The sequence below is a fragment of the Alosa pseudoharengus genome, unplaced genomic scaffold (assembly GCF_046254945.1).
Source record: "Alosa pseudoharengus isolate Yale_2024_CS ecotype anadromous, Long Island Sound unplaced genomic scaffold, YU_APseudo_1.1 YU_APseudo_1.1_scf_12, whole genome shotgun sequence".
NCBI classification, from domain to species: Eukaryota; Metazoa; Chordata; class Actinopteri; order Clupeiformes; family Clupeidae; genus Alosa; species Alosa pseudoharengus.
Genome location: NW_027468587.1, coordinates 33,084,495 through 33,105,331, shown reverse-complemented (window position 1 = coordinate 33,105,331; position 20,837 = coordinate 33,084,495). Strand labels below are relative to the sequence as shown.

Below are 20,837 nucleotides of genomic sequence, written 5' to 3'. Positions count from 1 at the left end.
GGACAGTAAACATTTCCAGTTCTCCGGGCAGACTGCACCCACACTGTGCAACATAAACCACTCCTAATACGCTCTCGCAGTGACGGCATCGACAAGCAGTACGCCGTTAGTCGCGCTGACGTCCTCTGCAGCGCAAGACGCATGGCATCTGTGCATCGGCAGACAATAGGTAGGCGTTTTAAAAAGGTAACTCTCTTTGAGTATCCTTCACACCAGAAAGCGGCCCACGCTTAAAATCTGTTTAGCATTGACCCGTCTAGGTCAGGCAGAACTACCAGGTCTACTGTGCCAGAATCTGTAAAAGTCCGCTGCCTCTTATTTATGAGTTCATTTATAATCATCAAGTGTGCAGTTACTGAGGGGGCAAGCAATCAATTTTCGCCGTTTCGACCAGAAACACATCCACCACAGCATTAGGAGAGATTTATAAATCTTGAAGTCCGAATAATTGTGGATGTGGAACTTTTACGACCGGTTTTAACGGCTCCCCAACCCGCGGTACGGAGCGGTCCTGGGGCTCGGCACGGCGGAGAGTGCCGGCACATCCCGGGCGTGCGGGGCCTGGCCTCTCTCGGAGCAGCCGTCTCTCTCTCTCTCCCGGCAAGGAGTCCACTCGTCCACATGTGAAATCAATACCTCCCCCTCCATTTATAAGCTACTCTCGCTTGTACCATCAAATCAAAACCATATTGCCAAAAAAATAACTTCTTCTGAAAAAAGATCCCATCCAATCCCCTAGTCCCAGCATGAGAGAAGAGATAGATACTGAGTGGGGGGGGGGCTATGACACCGTTTTTGAAAAATGCACAGTCTGGCTCCCTCAAAATGACCAGCGCATAACCTGCTGACTTCCAGCTTCACATCTATATTGAATTGGAACCTTCAAACTTCATCTCAATTTTGCGGCTTGACATAAATACATCTAAAAGTAAATCTCCGAAAAGTATTAAAGTTGGATGCGGTAGAGCCGCATCAACTCCAGGGCCCTTCCAAGGTGTTTAATAAATGCTTGGTACATCCAGGAAAATACTTTCCCCGGGTTTATGTTCTGCAGAGGTGACCTTAGGGGCTCTTTGAGTTGAATAAAGCCGTATCCTGGCACAAGCTCCGACATCCATCTTCTTGACGTCTACAGTATGTCAACCTAATGGTAAATTTGCGAAATCGCCAACCGACATCAAGACACAGAAAATCTGCCCTTGGCACCCTGGCAGGACCACCTTTTCCTCCATCTCAACGGTATACAGGCCTGGAAGTCGCCTCTTAAGGACTAGCACTGTGCAGAGAGGGAGTGAATGAGGGAGAGAGAGAGAGAGAGAGAAAGACAGAGGGAGAGAGAGAGAAAGAGAGAGGGAAGAAGGGAGAGAGGGAACACCCAGTGTTTTCCTCCTGCAGCGAGCTGCTCTTTACCTGCGCTCTGGTGCCCGTCATCTATGCGGCTACTTATCAGAGATTTCCACCCCTGTAAAATGCTGTGTGCGCTACAGTAACGGTGCAGCATGCAGAACTTTTCCATCGCCCCTCGAACAAACGCTCCAGCCGTGACTCCACTTCCCTCCTGTTTTTATGAGAACACGCTGGTGTTGGTGTAAAACAGGTCATTTGGACCTCCCAGGGTCCACTCTGGCAACGGCCCTTCCCGCGTGCCAACATCTACAGCCGCCCAAGGCACTCCCATGACCAATAATTTCGCTCTCACCCGAATGTCGTAAACAGCTTAAAACCCTATTAAAAGCACAAATACGTTTGCAAAACTAAGTAGACGTTTATAAAACAATATTTCCTGTCTGCGAGTTGACTGTAAATAGTGTATTCAGAAGCACATTATTGCTTGTGACTCAAGCAAGTCCGATTTTTTCCCTGGCAGCGAGCTGAGTACAAGTGTCCTATAAATACAAGTAGGAACCTGACAAACTCAGCTGGAAAGGAAGTTATTACGAATGACTGATGAAGGAGAATGTTATATCTCCAAAGAGAGAACTTCTCAGTGGACAGCTGTGAGACTGTGTGTGTATATGTGTGTGTGTGTGTGTGTTCCATAATGTGCATGTGTGACCAAGTTTAAAAAGTGGGCATGTGTATATTGTTTATCTGTACATATGTCTGTATGTGTTTGAGTATGTGTATGTGCATGCATGCGTGTGTGTGTGTGTGTACGTGTGTTTATGTGTAGAACTCAAGCGTTTGGATATGAATACAAGTTAATATGAGTATTCATGAGAACATGGATGTTGATGTGTGAGAGTGCGAGTGAGAACATGTTCACACACGGCCATCTACAGACACTAAATAACAGTGAAGAAACATGGCTCTGCATATTCCATTAACTCACAGGCCTGCTGGACTGGGCCATCAAAAATCACAGGAGTCCATTTATAAACGTTCAAAGACTTGAAAGGGAGAGAAAAAAAAAAACGACCGAAGGAAAAACAAGCCTGGAGGCCTGCCACAAACGGAAGATATTTTTAGCCCCAAGCTTCCAAGTGAAGTTCACGGTCATTGTAGTATGTGATAGACTGGTCAATGCGGCTGTAAGGCAGCAGGACAGACTCCGCTCAGCACATCCTGTAGGGAAGAGTGCAACGCGGAGAGGGGAGACTCGGCGGAACCAACCAGAGAAGAATTTCATAATTCAAGGTCTCTCCCTCCAACAGTGTCAGGCTCTGTTCTCGTGTTTAAGAGTGGAAAACCATTTCCTGCTCGCTCCGCTCCTCTGCACAGCTCTCCTGACTCTGGCACACCATGAAACGAAAGAAACCAAGAAAAAAAAGAGACAAAAAAAAGAGAGAGAGCGAGAGAGTGAGAGAGAATACGGGGAAGTGAGGGGAAGAAATGGAAGAAATTATGCTCAATCACACAAGGATTACTGGGTGTGTTTTGGTTATGAAAAAAAAAAGCGAATGTCATAGGGCTTCATCTGAGCCCAATTCTTTCATGTATACATCCACAATGTAAACGGAAGATAAGTGCAGTCATACCCCACACACATACAACCACCACCACCACCCCCCACCCCGCCTCTCCAACTGCCCCAGCGAGAACGACGGAGCCAGGGAGGAACCCGGAGAGTTTTCTCCCACAGTGTGTCACCTGCTGGCCCCATAGTGGACCGGCGGAGCCAGCCGGACCGTGCTTAATCCTGCCATCCAAACGCGAGGTAATAAATATGTAACAGTAGTAAGCGCTGAGAAATGGCTGCTCTGACTCACTGCACCCTCCGCTTTTTTATTGGAAGTGGAAACATTGAACTCAAAACAAAAACAAAACGTCGAGTCCGACATTCGATGGGGCCGCGTGCGTTTCATGCGCCTCTCTCTCGTCATCGTCAGCGCTGAGACAACTCGGAAAACCCTGACCCTAATGAAAGACTCAACAAAAACACTTTGAAGCTAACAAACATGGCCAAAATTAGTCTCGCAGGTGCAATAATTAATTCTCTGGCAATATGCAAGTCCAGCTGAGGCTATGGCAGGCACTGAGGTAGAGGTAGATTTTTTCCAAGGCACGTTCTGTGTGCGGAATACCCCATTTAGCACAACCATCTGTGCTGAAAAGATTGTTTACTGAAAGTGTCTTTAGTTTTATTATTTAAGTTAATTTTATTAATAGTTCATTTTGGTGACAGATACGTTGCAGCATCAACAGGTAGTTCAACATGTAAACTTAAATACAGCTTGCATACTGTATTTACATATTTTAAGTAGCTATAAGAGGAAAAACACAATGCCTTATATCATTCAACACTTCTTTTGAAGGATGTGTGACAACCACCTCAATTTTGCGCTACAATACTCAAAAAGCCCAATATTAGAAAAGTCTAAACAGGACTTCGTTCTAGTAACAGTCACATCTAACTGCGTTAGTGTGCCTTGTGGTTGTGGTGTAGTGTTCACTGTGAGGTGAGCAGCCGTTATCTTACTCAGGGCAGGGGGCCCACTGCGGCCATGCTGCAGCTTCACCCCACACAGCTCCCCTCCTGCAACAGTAGCCTCTCTCTGGCTCTCATTAGGATTAGCAGCTCTGGGTCTAGCGGGGGCTACATCCCTGCTCAGGTAGCAGTAGCGCACCAGGCCTGCGAGGTGCAGGGGGGATTTGGGAGGGGGGGAGGGCTGGAGGAGTGACGCGGAGCGTCGGGGGCCTTTAAAAACGTCACCTCTGACAGAGTGCCCGGGACATTCTGTGCCTGAGCGAATTTATGCCCCCGTCGCTGCGCCGTTACTCTGTTTATGTCTCTCATCAGCCTATTAACTACACTGCAGCGTGGAGACCGGAGGGGAGGGGAGCGGGGGCCAACAGGTGCCTTGGAGAGGGAAAGGTTTACCAGTGCACACACACACACACACACACACACACACACACACACACACACACACACACACACACACACACACGCACGATGAGAAGTCTGCTGTTCTCTTTCAGTCACAAGGCCACTGTGTTCACAGGTGGAGGTGGGCCTGGACGGGAAGATGTTGGAGAGTAGCAGGTAACACTACGCTGCTTTTGCAGAGCCACCAAAAGGCATGTGGAGTGGGGGGTGTAACGGTAGACGCAGAGGTAGAGGTAGAGGTAGAGGTAGAGGTAGAGGTAGAGGTAGAAGTAGAAGTATGGATAATGGTAAGGAAGAGAACTCAACTTCTCTGATCACATCCAGTCCTGAGGAAGAAAAAAAACACGACTCACCCTGGGCCAAACCCAAATCTGGAGAATGCCCTCACCCCTATCCAGAGGGAATCTGTTCTGCAAATGTTTTCTCCTAGCTGTGTGATTGCTTCAATCCTCAAAAAACATTTCGTTATGAATGATTGAACCAACTCCCCCCACCCCCCAACCTCCCGCACTCACACACACACACACACACACACTGCCCTCCCTCCCTGCTTTCATAACGGTCCAGAGACTGTGCTGAGCGGAGCGGGCTTTACGAGGCAGAGACGGGTTTGGGACAGTTTCATAGAGCCCTCTCTGCCAATATCGCAGCCAGGGAGGAAGTGAGGACTGGGGTCACGAGGAGAAATAGCACTTCCTGTGAGACCCTGCTGTTTTTTTTTCTCTTTCTCTCTCTCTCTCTGTCTTTTTTTTTGTTCATTTTAAAATGCAGGGCTCTCCACGAGTGTGCGCCGAGCGAGTGCTGGGTCGCATGTGTGTGAACTCACAGCTGGACAGTCTCACGCGTTCGCTCCTCACTCCTCATCATCTCTCCGGTCAGCCAGAGCTGAGGCATCCCTCGGACACGAAGCTACAAAAGCCCTACAAAACCCCACTACAGATGCTTTTGAAACAACACCTCTAAGGGTACATTTGCACTGTCAAAAGCATAAGTCACAAAAACATGATGGAAAACAGGACAGAAAAACACTGCATGTGGAAAAACCGTTGCTGCTGGACTGAGCAAAGAACACAATACAGGCCTATAATAAATGTTACAGAGCAATGCAGTGAATGAGACAAATGTCATATGAATGAGACATTTGAGAAACTACTAAACATCAATCAAATGAAAAAGCTGACACTGATCTCTAGAAAACGGTGCTGACTTACTGTCTTGCTCCGCACTCTGATAAGGTCTGACACAGAGCCTGCTCCACAGTACTCCATCACGATCCACAGGTCTGTGTTCTTGAAGTAACTGCCATAGTAGTTCACCACATAGGGGCTACAACCAGATATAACAACATGTGGGACAGCAACTTTAAAAAGTACATCTCAGCAAATATTGAGATAAAAGACATTCATTTTGTTCTGTGTGTGTGCACTCAACAAATCAAATCAAATCCATGACAATGGGGTTGCTAACACCTGGCTCTACTAGTGGAGTTCCAGGCTTAAGTGGTGTCAGTATGGAGAGGCAGAGATGTATGAAGTGTTTGCGTGATCACACACAGAGAGCAACAGGAGGGTGGGGGTTACGAGCTGCGTGCGGTACCTGTCACACTGCTGCATGATTGATATTTCTTTGATGATTTCCTGCAGGTCGGATTCCACGGGCACCTGTTTTATGGCCACCACCTGCCCCGACTCCTTGTGGATGGCTTTATAAACACTCCCATAGGACCTGAGCAGAGGCAGAGGCGCACGCACACACACACACACACACACACGCGCGCACACACACAAACGCACAAACACACATACACACACATGCACACACACACATTACAAACACACACACACACACACACACACACATACACATTACAAACACATGCACACGCGCGCACACACACACATCGTGTGTGTCCATGTTTATCTACCTCTATGTCTGTATATTTGTATGTCCCCCCTCTTCCTCATTCTCATCTGGAGTGTGTGACCCGGGGCCTGCAGAGGGACTGGACATGGCATGTCAAAGAGACCTGAGGCCTGAGGCCCCCCCTCTCCAGGGGCCCCCGGGGGAGGAAGGCCCCGAGGCGTCCGTGCAGCGAATGGGAGTCTGGCGCGCGGGTTGAGCTGCGTTAACTGTGGGTTTTATGGGCTGGAGGAGTACAATATCATGGCACTTTAGTCTCAGGCTTTTTTACGCGCCTCCGGTGCACGAGAGCACCGGCACTGGCGTGGCAGGGAGCGCGGGCGCCCGCCGGTCACGCAGAGGAAAAAGGCGCTGGGCGCCGTTAAACAGATGGCAGCAGAACAGAGGGCGGCAGAGCGCAGCATGGGCGCACGCAGATGGGGAAGAGATCACAACCCCCCCCCACCCTACACACACACACACACACACACACACACACACACACACACACACACACACACACACACACACACACACACACACACACACACACACCCTAAACCCACCCCATCAACCCATACACGCCATCAAGCTGGAATGCACCACCTCACCCTGGCTCATGGGGGGAGGGTGCATGTGTGGGGAGGAACGGAGTGGCGGTGGTGGTAAATATTACCTTATATACCCCAAGGCACGGCACAGGCTTGGGATCAGTTTCTGTGGTTTGCCCGTGATGTTGATTGCGGCAGGAAGCTACGCAGGCTACTGATTCACAATTAATGTTAAAAAAAAAGAAAGAAAGGTAGCTCTCCAGGTCCCCAGGTACGGAACAATGGAGCTAGTGGGTAATCAGAGCCTGTTGCCTGCCTCTCTGCTCTGGGGAAGGGCCAAGACTGGAGCGGTGGAGGAGGTCTGAGACTGTCAGCTAGAGTGGAAGAGGTTTGTGACAGTCTATGACGGATGATTACAGATTGCTTTGCTCAGTTTGTCACTGGTGATTAATGTGAAACACAATTAAAATTGATCTGAAACATTTGTTACAGAAAACTACACTATGACAATGGGAGTGTCATGGCTATGAAGAAGTCAAAAGAGCTATGATTGAGTACAAGGGGAAAACACATTTAAACATTCCCTTCATTGTTAACATTAGTATAATACAGTCAATTACTTTCTTGACAGTAGACTACTGTAGCCAAAAAAAATACAACAATGAAGTAAAAACACAGAAAACTATGTTAGTTAATTAGACAACATGATTTGTCACGTTCAATTCAGATCAAAAACACAAATGGGTTAAAAACATATCTAAGAAGGAAATAGAAGTACAGAAAGGGTGCCAGAGACAAAGACCATGGAGAGGCAGAGAGAGAGGGAGTGAGTGAGAGTGAGAGAGAGAGACAGAGAGAGAGAGAGAGAGAGAGAGACAGATGCCCTGTTCACATTTTTACTGGTGTTCCCCCTGTAGTCAGGCGGCCTCCTCTGACTGACGTTACACTAAACAGAGCGAGGAGCCGCACCCACCATCAGATGCCGAGAGATGCTCACACACACCAGAAGAAAGAGGGGGAGCAGCAGAGAGAGAGAGAGAGAGAGGGAGGAAGAGAGACAGCCAGCGTGCAAGCGCGGACGAGTGAACAAACGAATGGTTTAAAGAAGAAAAAAGAAACGTGGTTCTCACCCCTCCCCAAGCTTCTCCAGCATGTCAAAAACTTCCTCTGGCTGCTTGGTGAGGCTGTCTTCACTGAGCTTCTTCAGCTTGCTGTGGTGGGAGAAGGAAAACAGCACATGGGCACATCGCAGCAAACCCAACATAAACAAGCAGCATGTCCTTCAGGAATGGAGGAGCAGACCTACAGGGCCACAATTAAGGAGCCTTTTAGTAAATAAAACATTTTGTAGTGGTGTTTCAAGCTATGTGCTAAATCATCAAATTGTGATACAGACTGAAAGCATCTGAAACACATTTTCTGTGTGTTGAATTGTGAAAGATGCCACAAATTCTGGGAACACATAGAATGTAATCATAGCAATCAAACGTAATCAATGATTGGCTACTCGGATGACGGCTGAACATACTGCTGTATGTCAAGCTTATAGACTTTAGTTTATTGGTCAATGACAGCATAATTACATCAACCTTGCAAATCCAGTGATATCAAGTCTGTAAAGTGCAACTGGTAAACTGATAGCTTTCAATGAGAGGTCAAAAATATTGCAACTAGCTAGAATGAAAGAATTTTAATTTGATATCAATGCATTTTGTGTAAACAGAGGTTCAAATTAAGCAAGGTTTTGAGATGAAAAATACAAGCTGCTTCTAAAAAAAAGTCACAAGCCTACTTGTTCAGGACCAACAACAGCTTTTACTTCAAAAATGCAATACAGCATCCCAGTTTACTGTGCAACCATTTTAATGTTTTTTTGATAAGCGGGTGGATAAAAATAAATCAGGGCTTCTGTCTGGTCTCTGAGGAGAGCAAAGCAGAATGCCGCTACCCAAATAGGACAAAGAATGCCAATTTCTCCCCCAGGGTAAAGAAGCCAACTATTTTGACTTGGGAGGCCTCTTCAAAAAACAACAAATGACACTGATATATTAACATCTGTCGTGGGGTAATGCACCGAAGAGAAACGGCCCAGATTTATAGCTGTGTCTACTCGATCTAACTCTGTGGGTGGTGTCTACAGCGACACAAACAACGTCTGGGTAGGAAAATAAATAAATAAATAAATAAATAAACAAACGTGTTTCTCACAGTCGGAAGACAATGTTTTTGGATTTCCAGACTGAGGGATGTGTCTGGTGCTGGCTGCGGTTGTTTTCTAGTTCTGCCCTAATGGATCATCCAAAGGTGTGATTCAGAGTGGAGATTCAGAAAAAGATCAAACAATACCTGCCTTATCTAATGCCTCAGTGTCTCAACCCAGTATAAAAAGGGGCATAGTGTGGGACACTTGGCAGTGAGTGGTTGTTGTAGGAGATCCTATGGGATGGAGCACCACTGGCAGCAGGACCAAGATCGCCTGTTCACAGTTAAGAGAATTGGTTCACAGGGTTCATTGTTTATTCTCTCAAAAAGTGACAGACCGCAGAGATTCCTTGTGTTATAAGACGACGAGACCGTAGCAATTTGTGGTGTAGTTCCTGCCACTCACACACGGACGAGGCTGCCATTTCTTCACGCAACAGACAGACATGCTTCTCAAGACATTCTCGACCACCCCTTTCACATCAAAATACCGTAACAGATGATCTGCAAACATGCACGGTTTTTCAGAAGCAATTTATTTGGCCATGCCTAACGTCTGTCCTCTACAGCCCTACCACAGCAGACAGAGAGGCCTCAAAAAGTTGGAATCGTCAGACATGATTTGACATGAAATATGAATGACCAACATCACTGTGAATAATGAAAATTGTGTTGTTTTCTCTAAAGACTGTGGCTGAAGGAACATTTTAGAGGGTTTTGTATCATTATATTTAGAAAAAGTGAATAAACTAATTTATCATGTGTCACATGACAATTTAAATATGACAATATCTGAAGATGAATTGAGTGCACAGATTTAAAACAAAACAGGTCCATATGTGGTGTGTGGCCATCAAAATTGGCAATTAGTCAACTCAATTGTTTATCACAAAACAGTGTTTAATAAACAAATACCATGCATTAGCAAAACAAGTAGGCTACAGAGTGATGATCCTAACATGAATAGCCTAATATAAAACACATGTTAAAGTCTGGGTGGCCTGGGCTTTTAACTGGCATAATGAACAGGTGGATTGAAGGCACTTGTCCTGCAAAGACAGTTCGGAATTGAGGATCCTCTGTAAGCGTTTTAGGCTCCTTTAATACATTGATTTAAAACAAAGTATGCAGTAGAATTTAATGCACGAACTTTTAACCTATAGATGAACAAGCTGTATTCATCAGTTTTGGATATTTACAAATTCCGGTAAAAACAAATGACTTTTTATCCCAATTAAGTGGATGTTTGATGATTGTTAGATGTTTATTCTAAACTGCATTTGAGAAATTACTATGAAATAATCCAGGAGATTTATTTAAATGAGGAGTTGGCTGCAGATGCAACCTTTGTTAGCCGCGAGTATTGCGAACCAATGAGGGGGTGGGACCGACGGGTGGGACCCCTGAAACAAAACACAAAAGCGGATGCTGACAAATCCGAGCAGAGTGTAACAATTTTCTCTGGTGGATTCGCACAATAATGTTTACGTGCACGCCCGTTATCGTGTGCAAATCAGACTGTGGACATGATTAGCCATAGGCACGTGGTAACGCTTCTATGTTTGCCATCAGTTGTGCCAACATCGGCTATATAGCAGCAGCACAAGACTGCGCGGACAGTTTAAATCGAGCGACGTTGTTGTATCCCTGAAGCAGGATATCACCCACCTTTTGGGCGCAGAATAATCCATCAGATGGACTCTTCAATGCAATGGCGCTGGACGAAATCGCAAAATGAAAGTCGTGTATTGTTTTTGCCTACGCCTACAATTCCAACTATTCAAGTGTCATGCTCGGTTCGCTTGGCCAGCTGTTCGTCGTAGTCTGCTGACAACTTGGTGATGTCACGAGAGAGTGCTGACAAGCATGCTGCTGATAGTAGGAAGAGCTTAGTCGCACATGCCCTCCGCTGGTTGGCTGAGGTCGGAGAGGAGAGCTGCCCTCACTGGTTTCCTAGCATATCCATTTCAAATCATGAACATGGAACATTAACAAGAAGCCGAGCATGTGTATTGTTTAGGGTTGCTTGGAAATGCTTACGTGCGTGTCGGTGTGTGTTGGGACGGGAGTGGGTAACTCAACTCTGCAATAGCCATGCTGCCATCTGCGACAGATGCAGGACAGCATAGTGACAGACTTGCTGTTGCTGTCTTTGTAGGACTATATTAAGAACACACACTATCCACACTATCACTATCCATCAAATACCAAACAAAACGAGAAAGCTTTGCCTCTGTTCTTATTTCTGAAGTTCTGTTTCTTTTCAATGCCATACATTGCATCTTTGCTTAGGCCCAATAAAGTCAGAATGTCTCACGTACAGTAGAGTAATCTGCATGAGCTAAGTAGTCTGTTAGCATTCATAGAAGGCTTACATTCTAGAGTATCTACAAACATGGAACTAACTTTAACAATAGAAACAAATTAACCTTACATTAGGCTACATTACAATATTTGCAGGTTAAATATAGACATGACTGTTGAGCAAGGCATTTATTTTCAGGATCTTTTCTTCTTTCCAAAGCATTGCTTAAGACTATTGGCAAATGACTAGTGAAATACAGATGTCCATAGGCTCAAATATAGTGTGCACCGATCACGACAAACTTAGATCCTCAAACCTAGAAATAACTTCCCAGTATGTATGTTGGGCATAAGCATGTCTTTGCCATTTTATTTAGTGGATTGTTGACTGTTTGCATCAAAGGTCAAATGGATTGTCAGCCCTTGTTCAGTGCAACAACACTGGCCTACACACTGTGAGCTGACTAAGTGCCATTGCTAAGTACTAAGACACAATGCACAAGTGTTTCCACAAGATAGAGAGTAAAATCTGAATAATTTTAAAACCATAATCATTGCTGTAAAGACAAATCACAAATTATCTGTAGCCTACTTAGATGTCACTTTTAGATTGTTCACAAAAGAACAATATGAGGAGTGATATTAGGGTTGGTTGGTTAGATAAGTGCTCTGCACTCATATCTAACTCATATCTAAGCCACTCAAATCTTTACTGCATGGGACATGCCAGAGAAAACTAGAGTTAAGTTAAAGCTCTGAAGAGAAGACGTCACCCTTGTAAAAACAGAAACTTGATCACGTAACCCAATATGCAGTCAGGGCCTTTGAACATACATCCCTAGACTCAGTGTTCCGGGACATAAGGCGTTAGAGTGTAGGTGGGTACGTGAGGTGAGGGGGCTTGGAAACCACAGCAGGTTGCATTAACTTACCACCCTTTCCATTGAGGACTTCACTTCCTGTCAGAGCTGCGCTTCAGCTCAGAGTCATAACTAGAGTCTGGTGTCAGGAAACACGCTTCCCAGGCAAAAACATCTCTAACCCTGTCAAACATTTTGAGATACACAGACAGCTGGGTCCTACACAGGTAAAAATATTTCTGACACACATTTAATCTGCTTTTTTGATAGATTTTCTTAACCTATCTATCTTCTTTATTTTCATAAATCCCTTAAGTCACATTGAGGTACCAGGTTTACAGCTAAAATTGTGTTCTTTACATTATATTCAAAGAAAACATCAATTGTAACTTATACAATAACCTGGAACATCCAACAACAGCAGTGTATTATAACTTACTACAGATCCAGTTCTAATCTTACAACTGTCCTGTATTAAAGTTGCTTAATGTGACATACATTCATATTATACAGCTTGTGAATATTACACATTTAATGATCAAACACACCTGCATTGTTAAGCAGATGTTGGGTGCCTAAAAGCGATTCTGATTTCCTGATTGTTGTGCCTGCCTTGAATGAGAAGACCAGAATGGTCTCGAAGCCATAATATCTCTTCGGCTAAGACCAAAATTGTGTGTGTGTCTGTGTCTGTTTCTGTGTCTGAATATGTGTGTGTGTGTGTGTGTGTCCAGCTGCTGCATGCGTGAGTAGTGTCTGAATGTTGGAAGATTTTGTGACGGTGGCTATCACAGTTCAGCCATTACAGGTCTAGTCTCAACGCAACGGTAGCAATTTCACTTTAGAAATGTTATGAATGAGTATAATGATCATTTAGGACCAAATGATATTAAGTTTAAGTTACTCCCTGTAGGGACATGTTATTGAATCAATATTCATTAAAGAGGACCCAGATGAATAACTTCACGGTGATCTACACAATGTCGTCGAAATAAATTTCTCCAGCATTGACAACAGGGGGGCTCATGGTAGACATCACACAAAGGTTTCTCCAGGAAGTGGCCCTATGTTTTGAATCTGAAAATCCGCCATTTCTCCACATTTTCATTTCTTTTGTTTCTTTCACATGCAATTAGTTTAACTATTCACTCTTTCTCAATTAAGATAATATAGTTTGATGATGGTAGGCAGTGATGTAGGCAAATTAACTTGTATTAAACATTTTCAAATGCCATACAGTGTAACATCTCACAGTGTTCAAGGAAGCCCCTCAGAAATACCTTTTTTTTCTCAGAAACGTAGTTTGCTCACCCCCAGACCTCAGACTGTGCTCGGCTCTGCTCTGCACTGCACTGCTCATGTGATTATGTGCTCATAGATTCAAGGCTTATTCAGGGCTTGCAAAATGACTTCCAGCAATTCTGCAGTTGTTCTGCAAGATAGTATAACCTGTTACTATGTATTAGCTATGTAGATGGATCTCCGTCTCTGTCTGTAGTTAGGGCTAAAGGGATGGTTGATCAGCCTAGATCAAACCATGTTTTCTTATCACAACAATCTACAGGAAAAGACAGCTGAATGAATGAAAATATGTTATACCAAAACTTCAATTCTTTCTTCTGCCCAAGTTTCACAAGTACCTTATGGAATTATTCTATCCTTTTTATTTAATTAGTTTGAACAGATAGTTGGTTTGCCTCACTGTATGGGCTTTTATTGCAATGCATACAAATTGATGCACAATAAATGAATGCACTAGACTTTTATGGACTCTACATTAGAAATGAATGTGGCTATGTGGATTTCTGGAAAATGTTTGGTCTGATATATTTATGGGTAACCTATTCTAATTTAATTCAAAAGTCAGATGAAACTCCATTGTTCACAGCATTATTTATAAATAAATCAGAATAGTTTTTTTGACATGTTCCTCATTGTAGGATCATGTTTTGTGAATATGAATTGCCTAATGTCCTCTGTTTGTGGTTTGATCATCCCTTTAATCATAAACCACATATTTAGGGGCGAATACACCTTGTAATTATTTTATCAAAAAAGGCTCTGGTCAGTGTAAGATTGACATTTGCTGACTATAACAGACGGGGGCCCAGATAGGGCGCGGATCTTTTGAATCATCGCGACTTTACTGAGGCACCTAATCTAGCTCTGGACATTGAATATGCCATCCACACCGCTTCTCTTATTATTTACTTTTCAATATGTTTAACCCATACGATCTAAATCAGACAACCGTTGAAAGTTGTTGCAGGCTTTTTAATATTTGGAAACGTGTGCACACTGGTCAAGTTTGCATGTTTGCGTATGGACATGCTGTTATCGCCGACTGTCCTCTGTGGTTGCGCTTTCCTTTAAAACATAACCTTAACCTTTTAATGCAATTTCTGCATTAAAAATAATTCTGACTTTTTATGAGAGTTCAACATCACATAAATGTTCTTGCGTACCCTTATTATGTATTATTTTCTGCAATGGTATTTACCCACAAATGTTTTGCATAAGTATTTCTCGTCATTTCGATTAGAAAATGCGATACCGATCGTCCGTAATTATTCATGACATATGTCCTAAACGAATGAATATTTTCTATGTATTCTGTTCATATAACTTTTGCAATTTGCTTTATCATGTTTACTTTTTCACAAACCTCTAATTAGAGGCCACTTCATGTTTTCTTTCCTCTACACACTACCATTTCTTCTAAGAGAATAAAAATGCCACAATATATTTTCCACGCACCTGAGACCGTTTCCGCTGTGTATCTTCATTGTGGTGAAATTATGAATGAAGTCTTGCACCACGTTGTTGTACCTCGAATTTAATGTCATTCCATCCACCGCCGATAGACGGCGCTGCAGACCTAAGGAAATAGTGTTCTAGTCGCTTCTGGGGATGCCTCTCAGATTCACATTCCTATTCACGCGTATAGCCTACTGCCAGTGGTGTCAGTTATGCATTTAATATAACAAAAATAACACTATATGTACAAGTGCTTATTTTAGAATAAATTTGGTCATTTTTGATCACTTTGTACCAAATATTCAAGCCCAGCTGAAAAAGCGATTTCAGGCGTAAAATCCACTACCTATCATTGAAACAAATCAATATTTACCCTACATTTTTATATAAAATAACCTAACTGTTTCTCTTTTTCTGGCGTTTATGAAATATTAACAAATGTAATCTCTTAAAAACACCATTCACAAAATACAGCATAACCTATATAACAGCATAACAGGTGTAAAACTGAGTTGGACCTCTTGGGCAATCACCTAATCGGCTAATACACAATTTAACTTACTTTCTTGGTATTTGGAAATTGGTGGATTTTTGAGGATGGAACATTAGGCTTGGGTAGTAGTAACATTAGTAGGATTTGGCTCGACGCGTTAGGCGGTGTACAAGTGACATATTCAAGTGACATTTTTCAAGTGACATTTTTTTCCTTACCAAAGGAAAATATGGGAAATAAAATGTATATATTTGTACAGCCTATGTGCTTGAAGATTGTCTACACATGTAAGGCATTTTTGCTGTGTCCAATTATGATCCGATTGTGTAGCCATATGGCTCATTGGTTATATTAGATTGCAAAATATAAGCCTATTATATGTGCATCGGTAAACTATTACTGCTATAACCTGCATTCATATAGGCTAATTAACCATTGACATCTGAATCCGTTATAAATGCAATGTAGCCTACATTCCTTTTCATTAGGCTACTAATAACCAAAAGTGCTCGACGACGGTGTGCAGGTTATTTTAAAGTATACAGCCGCCCGTCATATATATATATATATATATATATATTTAAAAACGTGGTGTTTTCTAAAATTGCTCTATTTAACGTTTACATTTAGCCGACAGTAATGACGGCGCGCTTTTGCTAGTTTTGCCTTAAATAATTTGATCATCCACTGGCTCAGACGTAGTCAAAAACACTAGAAGGGCAATGCGACTCAGGACTCATAACCACAATGTAGTAAAACAGTGCAGTGGTTGTCAAACATACCAAGTCTTTACGCAATATGCACGGCTTTCCCGCTGATGTAAGTCGCTCGAGTCATTAAAATCACGTTTTTGAGGCGTGAATTAGGAATAAAACACGTTTCCCCTCGCTATTTTTGAGTCTCCAAGAAAATCTGAACCACCCCGAAAAAATGTTACGGTTTAGATTTGAGGTGTCAGATCCATGTTGAGCTGAACGCCGTCCTCTTGAATTGTAGTTGCTATCCAAACACAAATAAACAGAGAAGAGCATTGGAGTTGATCGCGGGTGGAGGGCGTGTCGAGGGCGGGCTGAGCGTGCTTGAGCTCTGAGCCCTGAAAAGTGAAGGACCTGTTGCGCTGTACTGCACTCGAGTCGAACTCTCAGCCCAACGCAGGACTTCTGGAGCGCAGCTAAGAGAAATCAACTTTGTCCACTATTTGTTCATATTCTCTGCCACTCCACTCCGAAGATATAAGTAGGTCATCAGCTCAAAGAGGGCAATGAGTTGTATATGGACAAACTTGGAAGATTTTTGCTGATATTACGTGGGTGTTCGTCGCCTTGCACCAAGCGTTGTGGATTACTGAAAAACAGAACTCTTTGTGGGCGACCTTTGGCATCTATTTATTGGGGGTAAGATTGTAGCTACATTTGAAGCAACCATTATCGTTAGTGTTCATTACACTGCAGTCAACCTAGTGTTTTTTTCAGAGTCAGGATTTTAAAGAGCTGTTAGTGCAAAAACAGAGCTGTCAGAAGAGGCTACCGCTCTTGTCATGAAACGTGACCATGTTCTGAGTCCAAAACTATGTAAACGACAAAAATCGTATTCTTGGCACAGTCGACATGCTTGCAATTTAACTTTTCGAAAGGGCCACATAGTCTCGTGTATGCTGTTGACAATATTTTTTTTAAACACGCGCATGACCCAGAAATCCAGAGGGATGTTCTACATTCATAAACGAACAACCATTACCTCTAACTTTTTTACATAAAGTGTCAAAACCTCTTCACAATTGAAACAACCATTGTTGTTTCAACACATGCATTATACACAACCTTATATTGCCCAAATTACATGTCTTCTATCTTTATGACATAGGTTGTGCTACGGTGTTATAGTGGTCATATAAATTCACGTTCAAAACTGCGATAATGGCATCTGCTCGCTGCAGCCCATGTGCCTTGACAAAACGAGAACCTGTTTTAAAGGCACATTTTCCAAACGGGTGCCCAAACAGCCTTATCTATCCTTACTGAGCTATGTTTAGGATAGTCGTCAAAACAAGCAGCGTATCAAATGATGTCGTAATTCTCAGATTTTAGAAACATGCAGTAAGCTTGGTTGGCCCTACTTTTACTCTCTCGTGTAAGTCATATTATTCTTAATAACAAGAATATCAAATGCGCAGTACACCCATATTTCAAGTCGATCGAAAAGGACCTTTATTATGTAATACACTTTGGTAAACGCTGAGTCTCTCAAATGTAACATGACATTACTCACTTATATGCAGTTGTGGTACAGTTATACTGTAAGCTACGTGTCTTGTAGGCTTCGACATATCACTGGGTGAATGCATGCACAAGGGAAAACGTTTCTGTAAATCTTACTATAAGGCGACTAACTATGGTAAGCTTAATCCACGGAGCCACATAGGCTATTTCTCTCCGACAATCCAGGAGGCCATACTCATATCAACCCCGCAACACATAACAGTGTCAGGGCAGGCCTATCAAGCCAACTTATTTCACTCTAATGTGCTCGGTGTAAGCAAAGAGGGCTTCTAAAATTCACTCAGGTCAACGTGATCCTGTCCATTGTTTGATAGTCGCAAAACATTGTTTCCCTTTATGGTGAATACGTATATATGAAGATATAGCCTATTTTTTATTTTATTTCGGGATTCAATATTTAAAAAAAAATAATTTAAAAAAGCATGAAATGTGTGCAATATGGATATCACACACGTTGGTGATTTCTTAATCGTATAGGCTAATTGTAATGTCTAGTTTATTCGTTGGACAATATCTTAAGACACTCTCATCCATTTGGACATATTTAAATCAAACAGAATTATTAATTTACGCCCTGAGTAGGCTATACCTAAAATTCACCCATTTAATTGCATATGTTGTAGTGGTAGCCTAACAAATAGGACTATATTTTCTGTCAGTCTGAAGTGGGCACATAGCCTATGGAATAGGCTTCAAGTTGTGAATTGCATATTAATGCGTCAAATTCTGAAATATTTTACACAAAACGTGCTAAACAAACGAAACGTCTGTACAACCATAACGCCTTTAAATGTCATAAAGAGACTGGAGACTGTAATCACAAAATATAAATGTATGTAAAAGAGGCCTAGTGAATTAACCCATATTTCCCTTCAGGCTGTGCATACTTTTACAGCAAATACCCATTACTTTCTTACCCCATGCCAATACCGTCTTGTGAAGTACACTACTAAAAAGCACATACTCTAATAATTATTCTTGTCTTACAGGTCTCGAACGGGAGTTTGAACTCATACATAGGCAGCGTCTCGACAACAAAACCTGCGTTGAAAATGGGGAGCAAAGCACTGCCTGCACCGATTCCTCTCCACCCGTCCCTACAGCTGACAAACTATTCATTTCTGCAAGCTGTCAATACTTTTCCTGCGGCCGTGGACCACCTGCAAGGACTGTACGGCTTAAGTGCTGTACAAACTATGCACATGAACCACTGGACCCTGGGCTATCCGCACATGCAAGGACTGAGGTCAACTATTACCGAAATGGCTGCAGCTCAAGGCCTGGTTGATCCCAGGTTCCCTTTCCCTGCGTTACCCTTCGCCACGCACCTTTTCCACCCCAAACAAGGTGCTCTTACGCACGTCATACCCTCCCTGCACAAAGACAGGCCGAGATTTGATTTTGCTAACCTCGCCATTGCGGCTACACAAGAGGACCCGCCGAAATCTGGCGAGCTCTCCAAGCTGACCGCAGGCCTAAGTGGCGCGATCTCGGAGCTCAACAAACTCTCGCCGGACAGAAAACCCACGCGCGGACGGCTGCCTTCCAAAACGAAAAAGGAATTTATTTGCAAGTTCTGTGGCAGGCACTTCACTAAGTCCTATAACCTTCTCATCCACGAGAGAACCCACACAGACGAGAGGCCGTACACATGTGACATTTGCCACAAGGCCTTCAGGAGACAAGACCATCTCCGAGACCATAGGTCAGCATTTTATTTCTCTTTTTTAATGGTAAACAGAAACGATACATGGCGTGCATTCTGTTTGATTATGTTCTAAATACGTTGGGGGTCGTGGACGCTTTCTGTTTGGAGTTATTGCAGTTTTATGACTTACGATTTATGGAAAATGTCATTCTGCCATCAGCCGTGCCATCTTGTAGTAACCTATATACTTTTCCTTTGGTTTGCTTTGAATCATAACTGCAGTTTCGCTGATAATACTGGAGGGCGCTAAAGCATCGCTTTGCAGATACAAACTGTAAATCACTGTTTTGCATGCACGAACGGAGTGACTTGGCCGATATTTAAATATATTTAATCGGTTCTCTAACCCCGTGATATCTGTGCGTTAATTTGCAGATACATCCATTCCAAGGAAAAACCGTTCAAATGTCAAGAGTGTGGGAAGGGATTTTGTCAGTCTCGAACTTTAGCTGTTCACAAAACATTGCATATGCAGGTAAGATTTCCCCCCTCTCTTTTCTTATATCGTTGTCTGCATTTATTATGGTGAATAATGAATCACAAAGTCTGGTGATAAAATCCACCTAACCACGGCGTTGGCATAGACAGAGGCTTGCATACACCATGATGTTATTTATAAATGGTGATATCAGAATGGTTCTTTATGCTAATGATGCTCAAAATAGCGCACAATGCAATCCATGTGACTTACAGACACAATTGAAAATGCAATAGGACGGGAAGAAACATTACAATGATTCTTCTTACCTGAAGAAATGCAACAGAAAGTGGGCAATTATAATAAATTATCATGTTAAAATAAAAACCTATAGAAAATTATTGATTTAACAATTAAGGGAATAATCATTTGCTTGCTTCAAATCTAAACAGGAATCTCCTCACAAATGCCCCACATGCGGAAGAACCTTTAATCAAAGAAGTAACCTGAAAACTCACCTTCTTACCCATACAGACATCAAGCCCTACAGCTGCGAGCGCTGCGGAAAGGTGTTTCGGCGCAACTGTGACCTGCGACGGCATAGTTTGACACACACACCCCATCAGGACTTCTAGTCTCGATGGCTGGACAAAGAATTATAATAACAATCAAAACGGACACAAAGAGAATAGCAGCAGCGCAGACTGGAGGATAAACATGCATGGACAAAAGGACATATTAAAGCAATGGATTCATCGCTTGCATATACAACCCACACAAGACAATGACGATCCTGGACTAATTTTTGTCATCCTTGTAAATACAAAAGCCCCTGGAACCCATGTAAATAATATTTTCCCTGATGTTTTTTTGTATTTGTTCTGTTTGATTGATCTTAAAACTGTTGAAACTTGCTTATATGTGGTTGTTTGTTAAATTGTATTGTAGAAATAAAATGTAATTATAACCATGAATTATTATGTCCCCTTCAGTTGTTTGTAACGCCTAAAATATGGTAAACAATAAAACAGTAGAT

At 42.9% G+C, this 20,837-nt stretch overlaps 2 protein-coding genes across 5 annotated transcripts in view; one reads left to right on the top strand and one right to left on the bottom strand.

Moving 5' to 3' along the window:
- The window catches only part of LOC143119423 (serine/threonine-protein kinase 3-like), a 92,264-nt gene extending 81,514 nt beyond the window's left edge, over positions 1-10,750 (bottom strand). The window contains exons 1-4 of the mRNA XM_076280921.1: positions 10,651-10,750; positions 7,911-7,991; positions 5,927-6,055; positions 5,542-5,656 (exon numbers count right to left, since the gene is read on the bottom strand). Coding sequence (XP_076137036.1) covers positions 5,542-5,656; positions 5,927-6,055; positions 7,911-7,991; positions 10,651-10,673 — 348 coding nt within the window. The 5' untranslated portion in view covers positions 10,674-10,750. The remainder of the gene's footprint in view (positions 1-5,541; positions 5,657-5,926; positions 6,056-7,910; positions 7,992-10,650) is intronic.
- A 1,489-nt stretch (positions 10,751-12,239) lies between these two features.
- osr2 (odd-skipped related transciption factor 2) lies at positions 12,240-20,837 on the top strand. 4 transcript variants are annotated; one of them, XM_076280919.1, is made up of 4 exons: positions 12,240-12,373; positions 18,665-19,380; positions 19,759-19,858; positions 20,254-20,837. In XM_076280919.1, exons 2-4 carry the CDS (start codon positions 18,728-18,730, stop codon positions 20,434-20,436), a joined length of 936 nt encoding a protein of 311 aa, XP_076137034.1. In that variant the 5' UTR covers positions 12,240-12,373; positions 18,665-18,727; the 3' UTR covers positions 20,437-20,837. The 4 variants fall into 4 exon arrangements, 3 of the variants coding, with proteins under 3 accessions (XP_076137034.1, XP_076137035.1, XP_076137033.1); XR_012986295.1 differs by lacking the exon at positions 12,240-12,373 and adding an exon at positions 16,550-16,790 and having other exon boundaries at positions 19,759-20,150; positions 20,254-20,318; XM_076280920.1 differs by lacking the exon at positions 12,240-12,373 and adding an exon at positions 16,550-16,790 and having other exon boundaries at positions 20,336-20,837.